The sequence below is a fragment of the Hyperolius riggenbachi genome, chromosome 3 (genome assembly GCF_040937935.1).
Source record: "Hyperolius riggenbachi isolate aHypRig1 chromosome 3, aHypRig1.pri, whole genome shotgun sequence".
Taxonomy (NCBI): Eukaryota; Metazoa; Chordata; class Amphibia; order Anura; family Hyperoliidae; genus Hyperolius; species Hyperolius riggenbachi.
Window position 1 is genome coordinate 415,933,731 of NC_090648.1, and position 18,764 is coordinate 415,952,494.

The 18,764-nt window shown below is 42.3% G+C and overlaps 1 protein-coding gene across 14 annotated transcripts in view; it reads left to right on the top strand.

The window, feature by feature from the left end:
• ARHGAP26 (Rho GTPase activating protein 26) overlaps positions 1–18,764 on the top strand; it is a 1,021,369-nt gene that overhangs the window by 617,121 nt on the left and 385,484 nt on the right. For 12 of the 14 annotated variants that reach the window (XR_011030516.1, XR_011030517.1, XR_011030518.1 and 9 more), the window contains one exon: positions 14,045–14,080. The exons of the other annotated variants lie outside the window; for them this stretch is intronic. Coding sequence is in view for 7 of the 12 variants with exons in the window: in XM_068277500.1 (XP_068133601.1) it covers positions 14,045–14,080 (36 nt within the window). In the remaining 5 variants the exon portion in view is untranslated. The remainder of the gene's footprint in view (positions 1–14,044; positions 14,081–18,764) is intronic. 14 annotated transcript variants of the gene reach the window in all.

Here is an 18,764-nt window from a genome sequence, read left to right on the forward strand (position 1 = left end):
CCTCTAAATTTTTCAGGGCTTTTCATAAACAGATCAACACTTTTGTATGGGGGGGGGAAGAAATCTAGACTTAAGTTCAAACCCTTAGGAGGCTTAAACTGGATAGGGGGTGAGCCCTCCCAATTTGAAATCAAATAATTTTGCAGTCCAGCTTATCAGTATTATTGACTGGTGTGTCCATGGGGAGTGTTAGGACTGGGTCTCACTGGAACAAAACATTGTGAAGGGATGTCTTTCAGACCTTTCTTGGACCTTCCTTGGAGTGGCTATGATGATAGACATATTGATTCTTGGGGAAATTCCTTGATTCTGGCTATGAAGAAGGCATTTACCCATTGCTGTGCCAAGCTCTCTTTATTCTTTTTAATAGGCCCTATGACTATCTTACTGCAGAACCCGGCTTTTCCTCCTGGCTTGGCTCCAAGGTTTTTAAAGGGTTGGGCAGAGGCTACTACACCAAAATTGAGGGACTTCTGTCCAATGGACGATTATGGTCTTTTGATACCTGTAGAGCCCTCACCTCGTTATCTGCACTTCCATTTTGGCTATACATACAAATATCCCATTTTGTCAGATCTAAAATGTTGCATCTTAATCCGTACACCGTGTTTGATAATAAATGCAGGTCTGCGGGCCCTCATAGACCTATGGTATCTTGGTTATATAACCTACTGAATACCTCAACTGATTCCCAACTGTTGTCTTTTTCAATCAGGGTGGCAGGAAACACTTGGGTAATTGGCTTTCGGAAGCACAATTGAATATTCTCTACCTTACAGCCCATAAGTGCTCCTTGAACGTCTCTGTGCAGGAACAGGGCTACAAATTCATTACATCCTGGTAGAGAACTCCAGTAAAACTTAATTGCATCTTCCGTAATGTATCCAACCTATGTTGGCGATGTATGAAGGCACTTAGTACATTATTGCACATTACATAGTAGTGTCCTGGTATTCATGCATATTGGAAGCAGGTGCATCACATTATCTATAAGGTTACCAGTATCACTTTACATTTTTCACCCGGAAACTTTCCATGGAGCCAAATGGTCTATCAAAAGTTACAAAAAATCTCTGGTGCCTCACTTGATCAATACAGCAAGAGCTGTGATTCCAGCTTTGTGGAAATCCAGTACACTCCCTACCTTGAAGAAATGGTTTCAAAGACTTGAGAAAACTACACCCAAGCAATTAGCTATAAGAACCAAGGAACTTATTCTTATAGCTAAGGAACAGGTGGAGAAAACTTTGATCTGGGCAGCTTGGTATGAGTTTCAAGACTTTCAAGGCATTCAAGGGTTGCAACTGAGTCTGTAAAGCTATGTTTGGAATCTTATGAATATGTTATATATCTGCATATGTCTGATTGCATTGTATTCTATATTGGGCAATTGTTATGCTGATCATATGCTTTTTTGTTCTGTTTTATCTTTTCTTTTACCAATAAAATTAATATTGAGTCAAAATCAATCCAGTTTTTGGATTGGTTAGGAGATTCTTGTGCATTAGTGGTACCGAACAATCGTTTCCGTTTGATCAAACAAATGATTGGAAACAAGATAGGTGAATTGTATAGTTAGTGGGCACCTATAGATTGGTTGAGAAGGTAGATTCGTTTTAAAGGAAAAATGGATTCTTCATCTGTGTGCATTAATTTCAGTGCATTTAGTGTTAATATTGCAAAGTCTGTGAATAGGAATTTATTTATTTTGTGTTAATGCATCTCTTTACTTTTTTCTATATTGGTGTATTATCAGCATGCTGCTTTTCTTACTTTGTTTTTAGTGTTTTAAAATCTTGCTATTGTAAGTACAATGTAAACTGCTTTCTGAAACTGACTTTTGGCACTACTTCTTAAAGGGACTCCGAGCAGTGCAGAAACTATGGAAAGATGCATATCATTTTAAAGCTCTCTTTCTCCTCTTTCCAATGACATATAAACCGCCAACCTACGCCTTTTAGTTTTCGCTATTTTCGCGATTGAAATTGCCGCGGCCGCGATTTCAATCGTGAAAATAGAGAAAACAAAATGGCGTAGGGTGACGATTTAGGTGTCGCCAGAAAGAGGAGAAAGAGAGCTTTAAAATGATATCCATCTTTCCATAGTTACTTGTAATACACAGGACGACACTTTCCCCAGTGTCAGCAGCTCCATTCAGCAGAATGCAGCTGCTGACTTTAGGAAAAAGTCGTCCTGTGTAATACAATGTAACTATGGAAAGATGGATATCATTTTAAAGCTCTCTTTCTCCTCTTTCTGGCGACACCTAAATCGTCACCCTACGCCTTTTAGTTTTCTCTATTTTCTCGATTGAAATCGCAGCTGTGGCAATTTCAATTGCGAAAATAGCGAAAACTAAAAGGTGTAGGGCGGCGCTTTATATGTCATTGAAAAGAGGAGAAAGAGAGCTTTAAAATGATATGCATCTTTCCATAGTTTCCACACTGCTCGGAGTCCGTTTAAGAGTACCATTTCTAAGAACTTCCTCTGCTGTGTGGTGTCTCCTGCAACTGTTCTTTCATAACAGCCCATTATTTTAATGTTCACAGTATAAGCTGTCTCATAGGCGTGAGTGTCAAAAAAAAAATAGCTGGAGATGTGATATGGACAGCTACATGTAGGCCGCTGACCTCAAAAATATTGTTTAGTAGGCAGCAGTTATACTTTGAGATTACAATTTGCCGCTATAGCACTGTAGAAGGGACACATTTGAGGCCTGTATAATGAAATGTCTGGCTTTGCTACTAAGAGTTAGTGGATGAGGCTTGCAGAGAAGATTGCTTTTAATATGAGCTAGTAAAAGGGTGCCTGGAGAGCTCTTATTTTGTTTATGGTTTCTTAAAGTACACCTGAACTGAGAGGGATCTGGTGGCTGTAATTTTTAACCAGTTAATGCCAGCTCATTGGCAGCGTAATGTGTGCGTGTGTGCCCTTGTGGTACACGTGAGTGTTTGCCAATCGTCGGTTAAAGGAAACCTTTACTGTGGATAAAAAAAAAAAAAGTTTTACCTGTTGCTTCCCCAAGCCCCCTGCAGCCGTCCTGTACCCGCGCCGGTCCTCTACGATTCTCCGGTTGAAAATGAAACGAACATGCGGCGGGGGAATGGAGGATTGTAGAGGACCGGTGAGGGCACAGGACGGCTGCAGGGGACTTGGGGAAGCCCCAGGTAAGTGAAACTGTTTTGTTTGTTTTTTAACCACAGTAAAGGTTCCCATTAATGCAAAATGATCCTTTTAAAATCTGTTTTGCTCTGAAAAGGGCAAAAACAGGATGAATTAAAACTTCCATTTTGCATTACTAGTTAAACAATACCAGTTGTCTGTCAGTTCTACTGATCTCTTTGGTTGCAGTAGTATCAGAATCGCACATCTGAAACAAGCATGTCTAATCCAGTCAGACTTTAGTCGGAAACACCTGATCTGCAAGCTTGTTTGGGGTTTATGATGAAGGCTATGTTCACAGTGGGAACTGTGTTCCCTGTAAAAACAGATCTGTAGAAAGTGAATTTCTGCACGAGGTCGGTAGAATCGTATAAACTTTATTGAATCAAGCACAAGACCTGCTAAAATCCATCACCACATGCTGGCATGTTTCGGACGTTAAACGCCCTTAATCATAGTATATGCAATGATTAAGGGCGTTTAACGTCCGAAACATGACAGCATGTGGTGATGGATTTTAGCCGGTCTTGTGCTTGATTCAATAAAGTTTATACGATTCTACCGACCTCGTGCGGAAATTCACTTTCTACAGATCTTGATTTGGGGTTCGAGCAGCCCGGTTTTCCTGCACTGTCGGTGGACGGAGGTTTGTGAGCGGATTTCCACCCTTTCCCTGTAAAAACAGGAGCACAATGTAATGGAACCAAAAAGTCGCACCGGATGTTATGCAGTAGTTATGTCACAAATGTTTTTTCAAATCGAAGTCTGCACACTCCAGAGTGTAGAAAAGTCCAAAACTTATATCAAACTATCAGGTACAACATAAAATGGCTAACATTGCGTCCTTAAAGGACAACTGAAGTGTGAACACTATCGAGGCTGCCATGTTTATTTTCTTTTAAACAATACCAGTTGCCTGGCAGCCCTGCTGGTCTGTTTGGTGGCTGCAGAAGTGTCTGAATAACTCCAGAAACGAGCATGCAGCTAATCTGTCAGATCTGCCAATGTCAGAAACGCCTGATCTGTATTCGAGGCAGAGGGTCAGCAGGGCTGCCAGGCAACTGGTATTGCTTAAAGGAGTTATCCGGGATAAATAAAGTAAATAAACGCTACTTACTGGGGGCTTCCTCCAGCCCCAAGCTCCCAGGACGTCCCACACCACAGCTCTCCCCGCAGCCGTTCGCCGCAGGTCCGTCCGGGTCCCCGGCGATGACGTCAGAGTGACCTGGAGGCAAGAGGAAGCCCCCGGTAAGTAGCGTTTATTTACTTTATTTATCCCGGATAACTCCTTTAAAAGGAAATAAACATGGCAGCCTCCATATACCTCTCTCTTCAATTGTCCTTTAATTATAGCCCACGGTGGGAGAGAGAGGAAGACTGTGTCTGAATGTGACACACAGGCAGTCAGCACAGCAGTTGTCCTGAGAGCAAGGAGAAGGAGCTTCCACCGAAGAATGGGGAAGACGCGCGGCCACTGGGGAGACTGGCTCAGAATGATGCAGGAGAAGGAAGGGGCGAGTGCATGTGCCGCTGAGTGAGTCAGGCCAGCCAGGCGGCGCTGCAGTGTCGTAGGTCTGTCCAAGTTAGAGAGAGAGTAAGGATTAGTCGGAGGCTTGGCAGGGATGGGGTGGGGGCATCCTTATCCTCACAGTGTTTGCTTCAGGCAGCAATTAGTCCGGAACCGGCCCTTCCAGTACAAGTACTTTGTTTCTTTAAAATTTGGGGGAGTTAGCTAAAATATTGCCCGAGTGTCACAATTATTCTGACAATGATAATTTTTCTAAAGGGGCCCATACATTGGTCGATTCCAGCCATTGAACAATCGATCGATTCTATGGAATTGATTGATTAGAAATTGATTCTTTCAAAACAATCAATTGATCGATCTGCGGCCGATTTCAATTGATTTTGATCGATTTTGATCTGATCTGACAGGATGGAAAATCTAGGTCGATCTGCTGCTGACAGCAGTTCAATGGCCCATAGAGTTGCACTGAATCTAAAGGGGCCCAAACACAGGTCGATTTTAGCGATCGATTGGTTCTATAGAACCGATCGATCAGAAATCGATTTCATCAAATTCCCCATTCGATCGATTTGTGGCCATAGATCGATGGCCCATAGAGTTGCATTGGATCTAATGGTCCAATAATGCACTTAGATCGATTTACAATAGATTTCATTCTGAAATCTATTGAAAATATGTTTCTAGAGTGTGGCACACGTCAGATTCCTGTCAGATTCTACTTAACAGGCATCTGACAAAAATCTATCGGATGGTCGAATCTGCTGTAAATCTATAAGTTCATGGCCACCTTGATGGTTCTATAATGCACTTAGATCGATTTCCAATAGATTTCATTCTGGAATTCCTAGTGTGTGGCACATATCAGATAGATTCCTGTCAGATTCGACTTGACAGGCATATGACAGAAATCTGATAGTCTAATCTGCTGCAAATCTGTTAGTGTATGGCCACCTTTAGTGTTGGTTTCAGTTTTTTGCTAAACATTTTTACTGTGACTGGTGCCTCTGCCCTAAAACACTGGAAAAGGAAATATTCAGCTTTGCACAGCTAAAATGCCAAACGTGCCTTCATTTTTTACTAGCTGGACATGTGGCAGGCCGTCAATTCTGTCATGCAAATTTGGTTTTTAGCATAGCAGTTTTTTTCCATGTAATTTTAAAGTGTCAGTCTTCCTTTGTAGAGGGCTAAACATTTCTGAATAGCAAACGGTTACCACATGTGCATCTATTTTGAAAAGTATACATCCAGGGCTATTGCAGTATGGGTATTTTAGGTCTTTCAAATTTTTGTCATTTAGCTAAAATTTGCCCAAATTTTACCATCATTTTCCCCACAATCCTTCAGGGCAAAGGTGAGGTGACGTAGCTCCTCCCAGGAACAGGAACAGACAGCACTTCCCCTATAAAAACGTCACATGGTTAGTCCACCCTCAGTGTGCTGTTTGTTCCTGCGTCCAGGCAGGTCGGCATCTCCCCTTTGGGTGAAGCCTGTGTGCTGGGCTGCAGGTGGATCTCTCTGGGTGGCTGAGACTGTGGTACTGAGGCAGTCTGGCCATGCGCCCCAGGCTGGAGCTTTCCTGGGGTTTGCCTACCTTTCTCTCCCGCTTCCAGGGAGAGCAAGAGTGGAAGGCGTGGGTTCCCCTTGGCGGCCTTGCGGCGGAGTGAGCAGGACGGAGGTAAGCCGGCGGCCATGTGCAGCGTGGAGCGCATTGCGGCCATTAGGACGCTTGGCCGCGTCCGGATGCGTACTTTCCGGCGGGTATGCCGAAGGTAACAATTTGTAGTGCCGGCTCATTACTCTCTCTGCAGCTTCCGGGCCGCCACTCATCCATTCGCGGCAGGCCAGATATGTTTAAAGGGGAAACTGCGCGGGCCTGTAGCACTGTTGCTCAGAGAGAGTTTGTCCTGCGCTGGATGTGTCAGCTGGAAGCATGTCAGACGCTGAGAGAATTGAGAGCAACCAGGCCGCCCAAAAGGTGAGATAATGGTTTCTCTTTCTGGGCTGATTGTGCTATATGTGTGAGCAGAGTTACATGCCTTGTTGTGTTGTTGTTTATGCCAATACTAAGGCTTCTGCTAAATCTGCTGCTGCTGCTGCTGCTGCTGCTGCAGATAAGCATAGGCATCCTCCTAATGATAAAACATGCCCTTTGTGCAATTTTATGTTGCCCTATGCAAAAACTCTGTCAGTTGTGCATACAGAGGGTTGTAGGGGAGGAGCCGGGTCACTCTGTTCAGGATACATTAAATCCTTTAGAGAGGAGATTAATGCTTCATTGGAATCAATTAAGTCCTCATTATTGAATGCTAATCCATCCACTTCTCAGGTTGCTGTATCTGGAGTATCTGTGACTGAAGTTGATATTAGTCAGGCTGAGTTTGCAGCTAGTTCTGAGGATTCAGACGCTAGAGAAATAGAATCTGAATCTGTTTCAAAGTTTAAATTCTGTATTGAGGATGTGGTAGCTGTTTTGTTTATTCATTATCAATTATACAAAGCTGAAGGATCCACTTAAAAGGTGGATGTTTATTTGAAAAGGTCTTGGGAGGCTAGTGTGGCTATGTTTAGGCTGGCTTTTACCTCTACATGTGTGGCCACAACTTTGGAGCTGTGGATTATTCAGCTCAAAGCTAACATACTGGCTGGTGCACCTGTTTAGCAATTGTTGAGTTCTATTGCTATTCTCATTTAAACTGCTGCATATTTAGCAGATGCTTCTGCTGAAGCAATTAGGTTTACAGCCAGGCCCATTGCTCTAATGTTTCTCTTAGAGCCTTGTGGCTTAAAATATGGGATAGTAATATCTCATCCAAAAACAGGCTGTGTGGTGTCCCTCTTTCAGGTGAATTGTTGTTTGGTCCAGAGCTGGATTCAGCTCGAATAAAAATAAAGTTTTGCTTAAACATAAGACTGTGGTAACAATTTTTTCGTAAGCCAAGGAGTGATCAAAAGGATGCCTCTAAGGATCAAAGTAAAGGCAGGAGGTGGACTTTTGACAAGTCCAGGAAAGGGGGCTTTAAGTCTAAAGCTCTAGAGACCCAGTCAGAATCCCAATGACTCGTGTCAGGTGGTGGGAGGAAGGCTAAGATACTTTCTATTAGGTGGGCAAAAGTGGCAAAAAATCCATTTATTCGCCAGACAATAATGTTTGATTTCCAAATAGTTTGCCCTTCCTCCACCATCAAGATTTGTGATCTCAAAGGCCCTAAGAGATCCCACTCTGTTTCCAGAGATTTTGAGCATATTGCAGAAAATGCTAAGACAGAATTAATAATAATAATAATAATATTATTGATTTTATAAAGCGCCAACATATTCCGTGGAGCTGTACAAAGTAATGGAATTCATCCTGTGCCTGATTCTGAACCTAACAAACCTGAGTCGGTTTATGAAAATTTTTTCGGATGGAATCAGTAAGGGAGTTATTGTTTCCAGAAGCCTTTATGGCATCTCTGGATCTAAGAGATGCTTATTGGCATGTGCCGATTCACCAAAAATCACAAAAATTCCTAAGTTTTGCAGTGAGAATAAATGGGATGGTAGAACACTACCAGTTTGTTTGCCTCCTGTTTGGGATCACTTCTGCCCCAAGAATGTTCACAAAAATTCTGGGAGAAGCATTAATTCCGTTAAGGGAACAATCGATTTTAACCATTCCGTATTTAGACGACTTGCTTATTCTAAGAAGTTCAGCAGAACAGCTGAAAAGCCATTTGAATCTGGTATCGGAACATCTCCGATCCCTAGGTTGGATCATCAACCCAGAGAAGTTCTCTCTAATTCCAAGTCAGAGAACTCAGTTTCTTGGCATGCTAGTGGATTCAGTAAAACAGATGATTTTCCTTCCTCCCAAGAAGATTCTGAAGATAAGTTTGGCAGTGAAATCATTACAAGGGGAAGACAAAGTTTCCCTAAGAACGATTTTGTCGGTGTTTGGGTTAATGTCATCTACGATGGTGGCAGTTCCCTGGGCATTAGCGCATATCAGGAAGATTCAGAGGTTCCTCCTAGAAAATTGGGACGGTCGTCCACAAACATTAGATTTCAATGTAAAAATCCCTCAAACTGTGTGTTGTCTCTGCAACAGTGGTTGGAGGAATCCTACCTTGTGAAGGGCAGGCCTTGGAAGGGGCCTGTAGACAACGTAATAACTACGGATGCAAGCGCCTGGAGCTGAGGAGCTCATATAGCTCACAGAGCCTTTCAGGGGAAATGGACAAAATCAGAGTCTCAAAGGTTATCCAATTGAAAGGAATTAACAGTAGTAAGGCTGGCTTTATTTCAGGTGCAATCGATACTGTTGCAGTCCAATGTTCTGATCCAGTCGAACAACGTTACGGCAGTAGCGTTTATCAACAAACAGAGAGGCACGCGATTCCTGTTGTTGCAGGAGGAAGCGGAGGACATCTTGTTTTGGGCAGAAAAGAATGTGTCATCCTTGAGAGCTGTTCATCTCAAGGGAACACTCAATATAGATGCAGACAAACTGAACAGAAGCAGGATTCTGTCATCAGAATGGTCTTCTAAACAAGGAGGTGTTTTCACAGACATCATAAAACGATGGGGAACACCGTCAATCGATCTGTTTGCAACAGAAGACAATACCCAGATTCAGACTTTTTTCTCTCTCAATCCAAGAGATCAAAGCCGGGGGGTGAATGCGTTCATTCAAGAGTAGAACTTTCCACTTCTGTATGCATTTCCTCCTCTCAATTTGATTCCGGCGGTCATCAGCAAATTGAGAGGTTGTCAAAATTGGATGATTTTGATAGCACCTTGGTGACCGAGAAGAAGCTGGTTTTCAGCTCTCAGGAGGTTAGCATCAGAAGACCCTTGGAGACTTCCTTGCAGGCCAGGTCTACTGCTACAAGGGAACCTGTGGCATCCGCATCCAGGCAGATTGAATCTGTTAGTCTGGATCTTGAATTAGCCTTACTCAAAAAGTTGGGAGTGTCTGAGAAGGCAGCCTCTACATTGGTTACTAGCTGTAAGGAAGTTACTAGGAGGATCTATCTGAAATACTGGAAGACTTTCCATCTTTGGTTATCTGGCTCTGAGTTTGATAGCTTGTCAGTCCCAGCAGTCCTGGTTTCTCCAGGACGGTTGGGATAAAAATATTTCTGTGAGTACGCTTAAGGTGCAGATTGCTACCTTATCTGCCTTTTCAGGTATCCCCTTGTCTTCCTCTCCAATACTGAGATTTCGGAAGGCTCCATCTAGAAAACTGCCAGTTTACAAGCCATACGTTTCTCCTTGGGATTTATCGTTAGTATTAGAGGGGCTGTCCAAAGGTCCTTTTGAGCCGCTAGGGGACAGTTCTTTTAAATTTCTTACATTAAAGACGGTATTTTTAGTAGCCATCACTACAGCCAGAAGGGTTAGTGAGCTACAGGCCTTGTCTATGAAAAGTCCTTATTTTCAGGATAGGTTAGTATTACAGACGGATCCAAAGTTTTGTCCAAAAGTTATGTCTAGGTTTCACAGGTCGCAGGATATTATTTTGCCTACCTTCTGTGTGAATCCAAGTTGTGGAAAAGAGAGGATTTTTCACTCATTAGATGTTAGAAGATGTGTTCTGGAATACTTGAACAGAGCTGCAGATGTCAGGAAGACAGATTCCTTATCTGTTTTATTTCAGGGAAAGCTGTAGGTCAAAGAGCTTCTAAATCTACTATAGCAAATTGGATTAGGTTAGCTATTATAGAAGCTTTCAGAGGTATGGAAGTGAGGCTCCTGCCTCATTTAAAGCTCACTTTTCTAGAGCTAGGGCAGCTTCTTGGGCTAATAATGCAGGGGCTTCGCCTGAGCAAATATGTAAAGCAGCAACGTGGTCAAGCTTTTCTACGTTCATCTGTCATTACCGAATTGATGCAATGTCTGCACATGACCAGGCGGTTGGTAGAAATGTTCTCCAAGCATTGGTCCCACCCTGAGGTTGTATTACTTGTTAATCGTCTCACCTTTGCCCTGAAGGATTGTGGGGAAAAAGCAGAGTTAGTACCTGCTAACGATGTTTTCAACAATCCTTCAGGGCAACGATCCCACCCGGGTGTTAATTGTCTGTGTCTAATAGTTGCACGGTTATGGGTTAGTGGAATGTTCACCTGTCGGGTACTTGGATAAACGCACTGAGGGTGGACTAACCATGTGACTTTTTTATAGGGGAAGTGCTGTCTGTTCCTGGGAGGAGCTACGTCACCTCACCTTTGCCCTGAAGGATTGTTGAAAACATCGTTAGCAGGTACTAACTCTGCTTTTTGAATATGACAGTTTGAAAAAAATATCAGTTTTTTAGTAACTGACTAAACAAGTCAAGCATCTAAGGTTAGGTTTACAGTGGGAGCTGAGCAATGTTCCCTGTAAAAACAGGAATGCAATGGAATCAAAAGGTCACACTGCATGTTATGTGACCATTGCATCCCATACAGGGAAACATACAGTCTATGAAAAGTATGCTTCACTGCCACTTGTAGCCTATGCGATATGCAGGAACGCACTGCATGCACTGCTTTTAGATACTGTAGTTCATTGGATCGCATCATACCGGATGCACTCTAACTTTCTGCGTTAAACCTTTGTGAAGTCGCAGTGCATCGCCCCACTGTGAACTAGGCCTGAGAAGTCATTCACATTACTTAAATGATAAAAGTGGTGTTTCCATAGCAACTGGTCTCAAATAGCTAGCAAAGGTAATTAGTAATTAACCATCACCCGTTTACACTGTCAAATTCCACATTAAAGTGGACCCACATTAAAGTGGTGTTGTAGCATATTTATTTCAGCATACCGTTTTTTAGTAGAAGTGTCTTTCACTTTATCATTGCAGTATACAAAAATGTCTATTACTAGGACTCATGTACAATAGGGGTTGTGCAAACACTAGGAAAACCACTTCTGCCTGACCACATATATTTCTTCAGTGGCAAGGTAGCTGTGTACTATAAGGCCTCTTTCACAGTGGGACGTTGCGTTTGATGCGACGTTAAGGTCGCATAACGTGCCCCTAATGCAACGCATTGAAAGACTATAACTTGGACGTTATAGTACATTCTTTAGCCCTGCCTTTGGTGCGCCTTTTTCGTCGCACAGTGATGGAACGAAAACGGCGCATGCGTTACATTTAAAAAACAAAACAAAAAAAAAACCTTACTGAGCATGTGCAACACACATAACGCAGCAAACGTATCGCTAAACGCACAGCATGCAGCACCTTCTAAATATTGCTACACGTTACACACAATGCAACGTGCGCACTGTGAATGTCGCACAGACTTTGTATTGCTGCGTTATAAAATTTTCTAACGTGCAAATTTAACGTTGCACTGTGAAAGAGGCCTAAGGTTGCTCAACCACAATGTTTGAGGGCAGGGGAAAATTATAGTGGTTTGATCAATTCCTGATTAAATGTTTGAAATCAACTGCAGATCATGTGGTCAATAAAAAAGAATAGAATCAATCCCTACTATTTGCTTGTTCACTTTCCATATCAAGCCATTTCCAACTTGTGTATAGCCAGCTTAACCCTTACATTTTGATTTCTACCTAAACACTATTCTTACATTCTTTACCAATACATTATACATTCTCTGCCTTCCTCAGAATTTAAAACATCGGTAGTGATTGGTGCAGTGCTGAGATAATTGGACAACAAAAACTGCTGTACTATATTCTGAATATATTTAGACAATAGTTTTTAGGTGGTGAAAGGATTCATATGTCTGTGACCAACATTAACTCATGATGGAATAGATGATAATATGGACAGTCATGAGCTAAGTCTTGCTTATGGAATTAATCTGCATATTGATTTTCTCGAAATAGAAGGTCCTTTCACAGGGCTGAGAAACCCCTCTGGTTGTCCCAGTGGTGGTATATAAAGTTGAATTCTAGACAGTTTACACTAGAAAATCACAGTAAAACAAAACACATACCTCCACTAGAGGTGCTCGCTGGTCCGTGCTCCATTTCATCTTTACTACCCAGGTATCTTCTCTTTACCATCATCAGAGCAGTTTACATCCTTCAGCCATGCCATTTAAGGTTGCCACCTTTCAGGCAAAGGGTACTATTGAAGGGTGAATGGGAAGTGTCTTCGATTAACAGAGCCACTAACTACTTACCATGACCATAAAATAGTGCGGTAGAGGAACATCAGGGGACTGGGACACTAAAGATTAGGGAGAAGACCCCTGGGAAGTAAACTAGAGCAGGATCAGGGCTCCATCAAGATCCATCCCAGGGGATTAAATAATGGCTATGCCCAGATTGATGTTGTTAAAATATCATTGTCACTTTGTGGGATATTCTGGTGCATTTTGCCAAATATGTTTGAAGATCTGAAGGCATTTCTTCTGTTTCACTGTGTGTAGTTCAGGATTTATATAGCATTTTAAGAAACATTTAAGATGTCTTTGCAGGTTACCTGATCTGAAGTTACCTAAGATAAGCATAGAGATATGTTCATGCTAGATCCACATACCTCTGTATATTGTTTATCAGTGTCACAGTGTCGTTGTGGCCCCCCCGTGCCCGTAATCACTCCTTGACAAATGTGACTGTTGGCTGAAGTCTAATTTCCGGACTGGAAGAGGCAGGCTTGCTGCAATATTCCCCTGTGTCACACTCACTTTCACTCCTACCTATTCACTCCCTTGGAAAAGGGAAGATGAGGGAATGGGAGGGTGATAGGAGGGAACATCACCCACAAGCATGTCTCTTCCTGTCTAAAAATTTGACTCCAGAAGAACCTCAGCAGCAGGTCCTTGAAGCACTGTAGGTCGTGAAGTGGAGCCTCCATAGACTGGACGTTCTCCCCTTGCACTTCCAGCAGATGCCTCTTACCCCTCCCCCCCCCCGTACGACACCTTAAAGGGGGAATAGTAATTCATTCAGCCAGGAAATTTTCCACAGCAGGGTGAGCCATTTTTTGACTTCTACCTGCGCTCAAATTTCCCCGAACACTTTTTACACGCATGCCCTTGGACTGTAACCTAAACATCCCAGAAGATAATAAAACAGCCATCACAATTAGTTCCTTATCACTTTCTAATTTTCTTATGCTTGCTTATTTTTCCTGACTAAGAACTGATTGTTCATTTGCTGCCTAATGTAGCCCACTCCTTGACGAATACCATTATAACAAGTTAATAATTGTTATTTATTTAAGCTATTAGTAATGCTGTGACTGATTGGTATATGTCTGTATGTTTATATGTGTGTGTATACTGTGTTGTTGACTTGTGGTGGCTTCTGTCCCAACCCTGTCATCTTCTATGTATGCACAAGGTTGGCTGACAAGCTTACATATGTTATCTTTCTTCGATCCTCTCCCCCTTTCCATAATCTCTTTTGCAGACTGCACCCAAAAAATATTTCAGGCCTTTTATCAAGGTAAGTGAAAGTTGTGGTGTTGGTGATGCATCTTGCAGTATAGGAAATTACTGTGTGATTAAGATGTTTGGCATAATTTGTTCAGAGCTTCTAAATGCTTTTCATTAAAGCTACATTGCATGAGGATTAGCATGTACATTTAGGAGAAAGGCCACTTAGAACTTGCCTGAGTTTCTTCAACTTTCTGTCTTTCTTTCTTTTTTCTTTCGATTATAAGGCTAAGTTCACAGTGGGGAGCTGTGTTGCATTCCTTGTAAAAACAGGAATGCAATGAAGGGAAAAAGTTGCACTGCATGTTCTGTGCTCCTTGTGTCCTGTACCGTCAGGGTCGTTTTCGAGCAAAGTCATTCCAGGCACTGGCCTTTAGCTTCATTTGCTCGGAGGGATGCCACTGCATACTCAACACTGTGTTGCTGATCGTGATATACGGATCATAATCAACAACAGTGGCAGATCTGTGTTCCTGTTTTCTTGCTGCAATTTTATGACAAAGGCATTTGTAGGCCCAGTTCAGCCCACTCCGCTCCGCCCCACAGCCCACCAATGCTTCTTTAGGTCACCGCCCCTCGCGTGGCCCAAGTTCTGCAGCTGTTGGAGAAAGAAAGCCTGGAAATCAATGGCACTGGCTGGCAGCATCATGGAGGAGTCCATAGAAAAGATCAGTGTATGCCATGTTAGTGAAGGAAAGCCCAGCGGGTAGACTGGAATAGCTCAGGCAAGTGCACAGTGGTGCTGTCCAGCTACAGCAGACTGCTACAATTCTGATAGGCAGCCACATGTCAGAAGTACTGGCTGGGAAGCTCAGCCACTGTGGTATGTAGAAGCTGGTATGCAGCTCCGAGTTTTTAGTGTGTGGCTGCCTGTCAGAATGGCTGTTGAGTAGATGAGGAGAAATTAGCTGACCAATGACCACCAATGAAGAATATAAGCAGTGGACAGCTGTTGCTGGAGAGGGAAGGGAAATGGGCAGATGCAGAGACTGGTGTATGTGGGATGTGCAGATGCATCGAAAGATGGCAAGCCAGTGATGTGTTCTGGTCTATGCATGGGAGCGGAGTGGCACAAGAGTGATGTCACGTGGCAGACAGGGAAAGTAGGGAAAACAAATCTCTCAGCCCAAATGATCTGCCAGGCTGGATTGCTGGCCGAAAGGTTGGTGGCTGCCATACACACGCTAGTATGTGGAGCTTAACTGATTAGGGCCCATTTCCTCAGTACAGAATCTGCAGCGTTTTCCCGCATGTGAATCGCCTGTTCCATTGCTTATTCTGTTACAAGGCTTAACGTCTGTATCACAGGGCGGCATTCTGCAGTTTACTGCAGCACGCATCCGCATACCTATAGCTGTGCTTGGCACGGAACAATGATTCAGATGCGTACTTACATCACTGCAAGTGCTGGCATGCATCCTTCAAGATGTGTGCTGGCATAGCGGAATCTGGGACTTACTACCAGCCTGCTGTTAGATCTACTAATAACTAGTTGCCTGCCACTTTAATCTGCCAGGATGCCTGCTAATAGAATCTACCAATCACTTCCTGCCTGTCACTGGTATTCCTCGTTTGACTGTGATATCATTTTTTCCCCACATTATCACCATTTCTTTAAAAAGAAAAATAGAAATTTAAATTGTAAGCCTCAATGAGGAACAGTTAGGGATGTGAATTGTTACACGTCCTCTGTAAAATTCTACAGAATGTCAGTGACCTATAAATGCATGCCAATTATTATATATTGTAAGTTACAGCAGTACACAGAGTTTGAAATGATATGGTTTTTAATTCCTGTGATTGACTCGTGTCTTTTTCAGACCATAATTTAGATAAATACCACCGCTGAACCTTTCTTTTGTAGGACTGGACAGGGTCACTGTGCTTAGTCATGGCTAGGCAGTGATGGGTGCAGGAAACGGGCAATGATTTGTTTGATATGTGTGAGAGCACAGGCACGCATAAAAGTAATGAGGAAAGGATGTCTTATTAGTAGCGGGCTTGATAGTAGAGGTCATATTAGATGCTACTGTGAAATTGTTTTTACTGTACATTTTGCAGTGTTTAGACCAAAATGAATGATAGAATTAGATGGTAATAAAAACCACTCCATAAAAACAAATTCTTAAGCTCGATTATATATTGAGTGACTAAACCATTCTGAGAAGTCACCTTGAAGTAGAGTTATGATATATGCCTCCTACACGACAGCTGGAGATGCTCACTCTGAAATTTTAAGACCTCTCTCGTGTTGGCTGCCAAGCTTGCGGTTTATGACCTGGTGATCCCCATTAGCACTGCAGATTTTCAGGATCTCACTAGACATAAATCTGAGGATTTTAATCAGTAAATGCATCATTCTGACAGATTCATTTCAGTTAATGAAAACTTACTAGATCTGATGAACGTCTAATTTTTCCTCTGTCACTTTTTTTTTCTTTTTACATTTCTTTTATAAATGATTAGTTTGTCTGAGACAGTTACTGAGACAGTAAGTCATATGGTGTTTGAAGTAAGAGGAAGCCTGCATTTTATTTTAAAAGGGTTTTATTATATATTTAAAACGTAAATTTGTATTCTTAAACATATTTGTTATTATTTAGGTTGAAGTGTGTTTCTGAGGTGTCCCAAAATGCATCACTACTGAATATGCAAATCATCATGCACTGTTGAGGACCAACCTGTCCGAAACAGTCTGTATGCTTGCTGGATTATTGTAGCTCTGTACATTTAACAAGCTGACTCAGCATTGCATTCCAGTGGTTCTGGGGGTGTGTTTAGCTTTCAGAGACCTAAAAGGATGATTGGCATATTCAACAGTGATGCACTAGGAGACATCTCAGAGCTCACTCCAATCTGAGTAAAATTTCTGTTTTGCATAGCATTTTAGTAAGAGAGCTTTTTGGTCCTTTATAGCCCCTTACACACTCCTAGAAGTTCTGGGTTACCATGAGCTTGTTGGGCAATATGTTGTTATATATTTAATATATTCATGTGTTCCTATGTTTCGTTTAAGCCTTTTAGGTAAACATTTCAAAGAGATTAACTTTAAGTGAAACTGAACTTGCATTCATTTCTATGAAGGTACTATTTTTAATAAGGAATCAGTAGCAGAGTATCGTACCATTTAAGCCATCAGTTAAACCTGATGGGTATGAGCTAGAATTATTTGCAGGTTTTAACTCCTGGGCCCCAGTGCAAGTTTTCCAAAAGACCCTACTTAAAGGAATACCAAGGAGGTGGGAGGATTTACTTACATGGGGATATAGCCCCAATAGTAATCTAGTATAGTTGTTGAAGGTAAGCTTCTCTGGTCCAGGGCCCCCGGTGCGGTCACTTTCTGCATTTCCTATTGTTTACTGGACAGCAGTGAAACCTTTAGCATGTTTTAGCCTGCCCTGCTGATAAGTCAGTTTATTGGTTTTATTTTGGCAATATTTATAATACATTGCCAAATTCACATTTTAAATTGCTGTTTTTTTAGGTTTGTTCCAATCCAAACTTTTTTTCTTCCCAATTCAATATTTTCTGTGTGTCTTTGTTGGTGAAGTAGCAGTAAAGTTTATTGTCCATTAAAATAGAATTGCATGTTTTAGGAACATGTTTTTTTTCAGATTGAGGACCCCATGCATGGTCTGAAACACAGTAGCTGCTTCAGAGGCTAAACTGTTAATACAAGCTTCAGATTGTTGTGCGTGTTGGCTGCTAGGTGTAATGGCCATGTTCTGTTGAGCTACTGTTACACCAAGCCGGTGGGTGACTTCAAAGCTGTAAGATGGATCCCCAGAAGGAATATAAGCCATGTGAATTCAGCTGTGGCACATAGTTATGATTTGGGCACTCCTGACAACACATGTTGTTTCCCTGGTGTTCAAGAACAGTAATTGCACAAGTGGGGTTCGGCATAATGAATAAAACAGAAATTGTGATTTTTCCACCATCACAATCTACACCCCCACCAATTGCAACCATAACTGTAGACAACACCCCTATAACCTCGACCTCTAAGGCCTGCTGCTTGGGAGTTATACTTGACTCAGAGCTCTCCTTTAAACCTCACATTGCCTCATTAACAACTCTGGATACAACTCTGGGTAAACATTATGCAGAACAGCATGGATCAAGGTTGCGAGGTACGCTTTTTAAGGGGATTTAGAAGTTGAAGATTTCAGGGAGACGGGGGGATTGGAGAAACAAACTCCTTTGCAAGGAGAGTATGTGGATCTTCAAACTACAGACTCTTTCCCCATGTGGGCTTAACAATGAGCTCAGCCTTAAAGCCCACCTGAAGAAAATTGTATATGCTTGAAGGAAAGTGATAATGGCCCTGATGTTAGAAATAGGCATGCCTGGAATAATGGTGTGTATGTATGTATGCATGTTACAGGAGTAATCGATCAAAAGGAATGGGAATACTTGAAGGTGGAAGAATATAATGTACTCACAATTTACTTTATCCCAAAGGTCCATAAGCAACTCCCTAACCCTCCGGGACGCCCAATAGTGTCCGGCAATGGCGGACCGACAAAGCGTCTAGGCCAATACATAGATATTAGGCTGAAGACCATTGTGTTGTCACTTCTGTCTTTTGTCTTGGGATACTGGGGACATCCTGCGTGTCTTGTCTGACTTTGTGGCACACCTGGATCCCTCCTGGTGAGTATTGACGTGGAATCGTTGTATACGTCTATCCC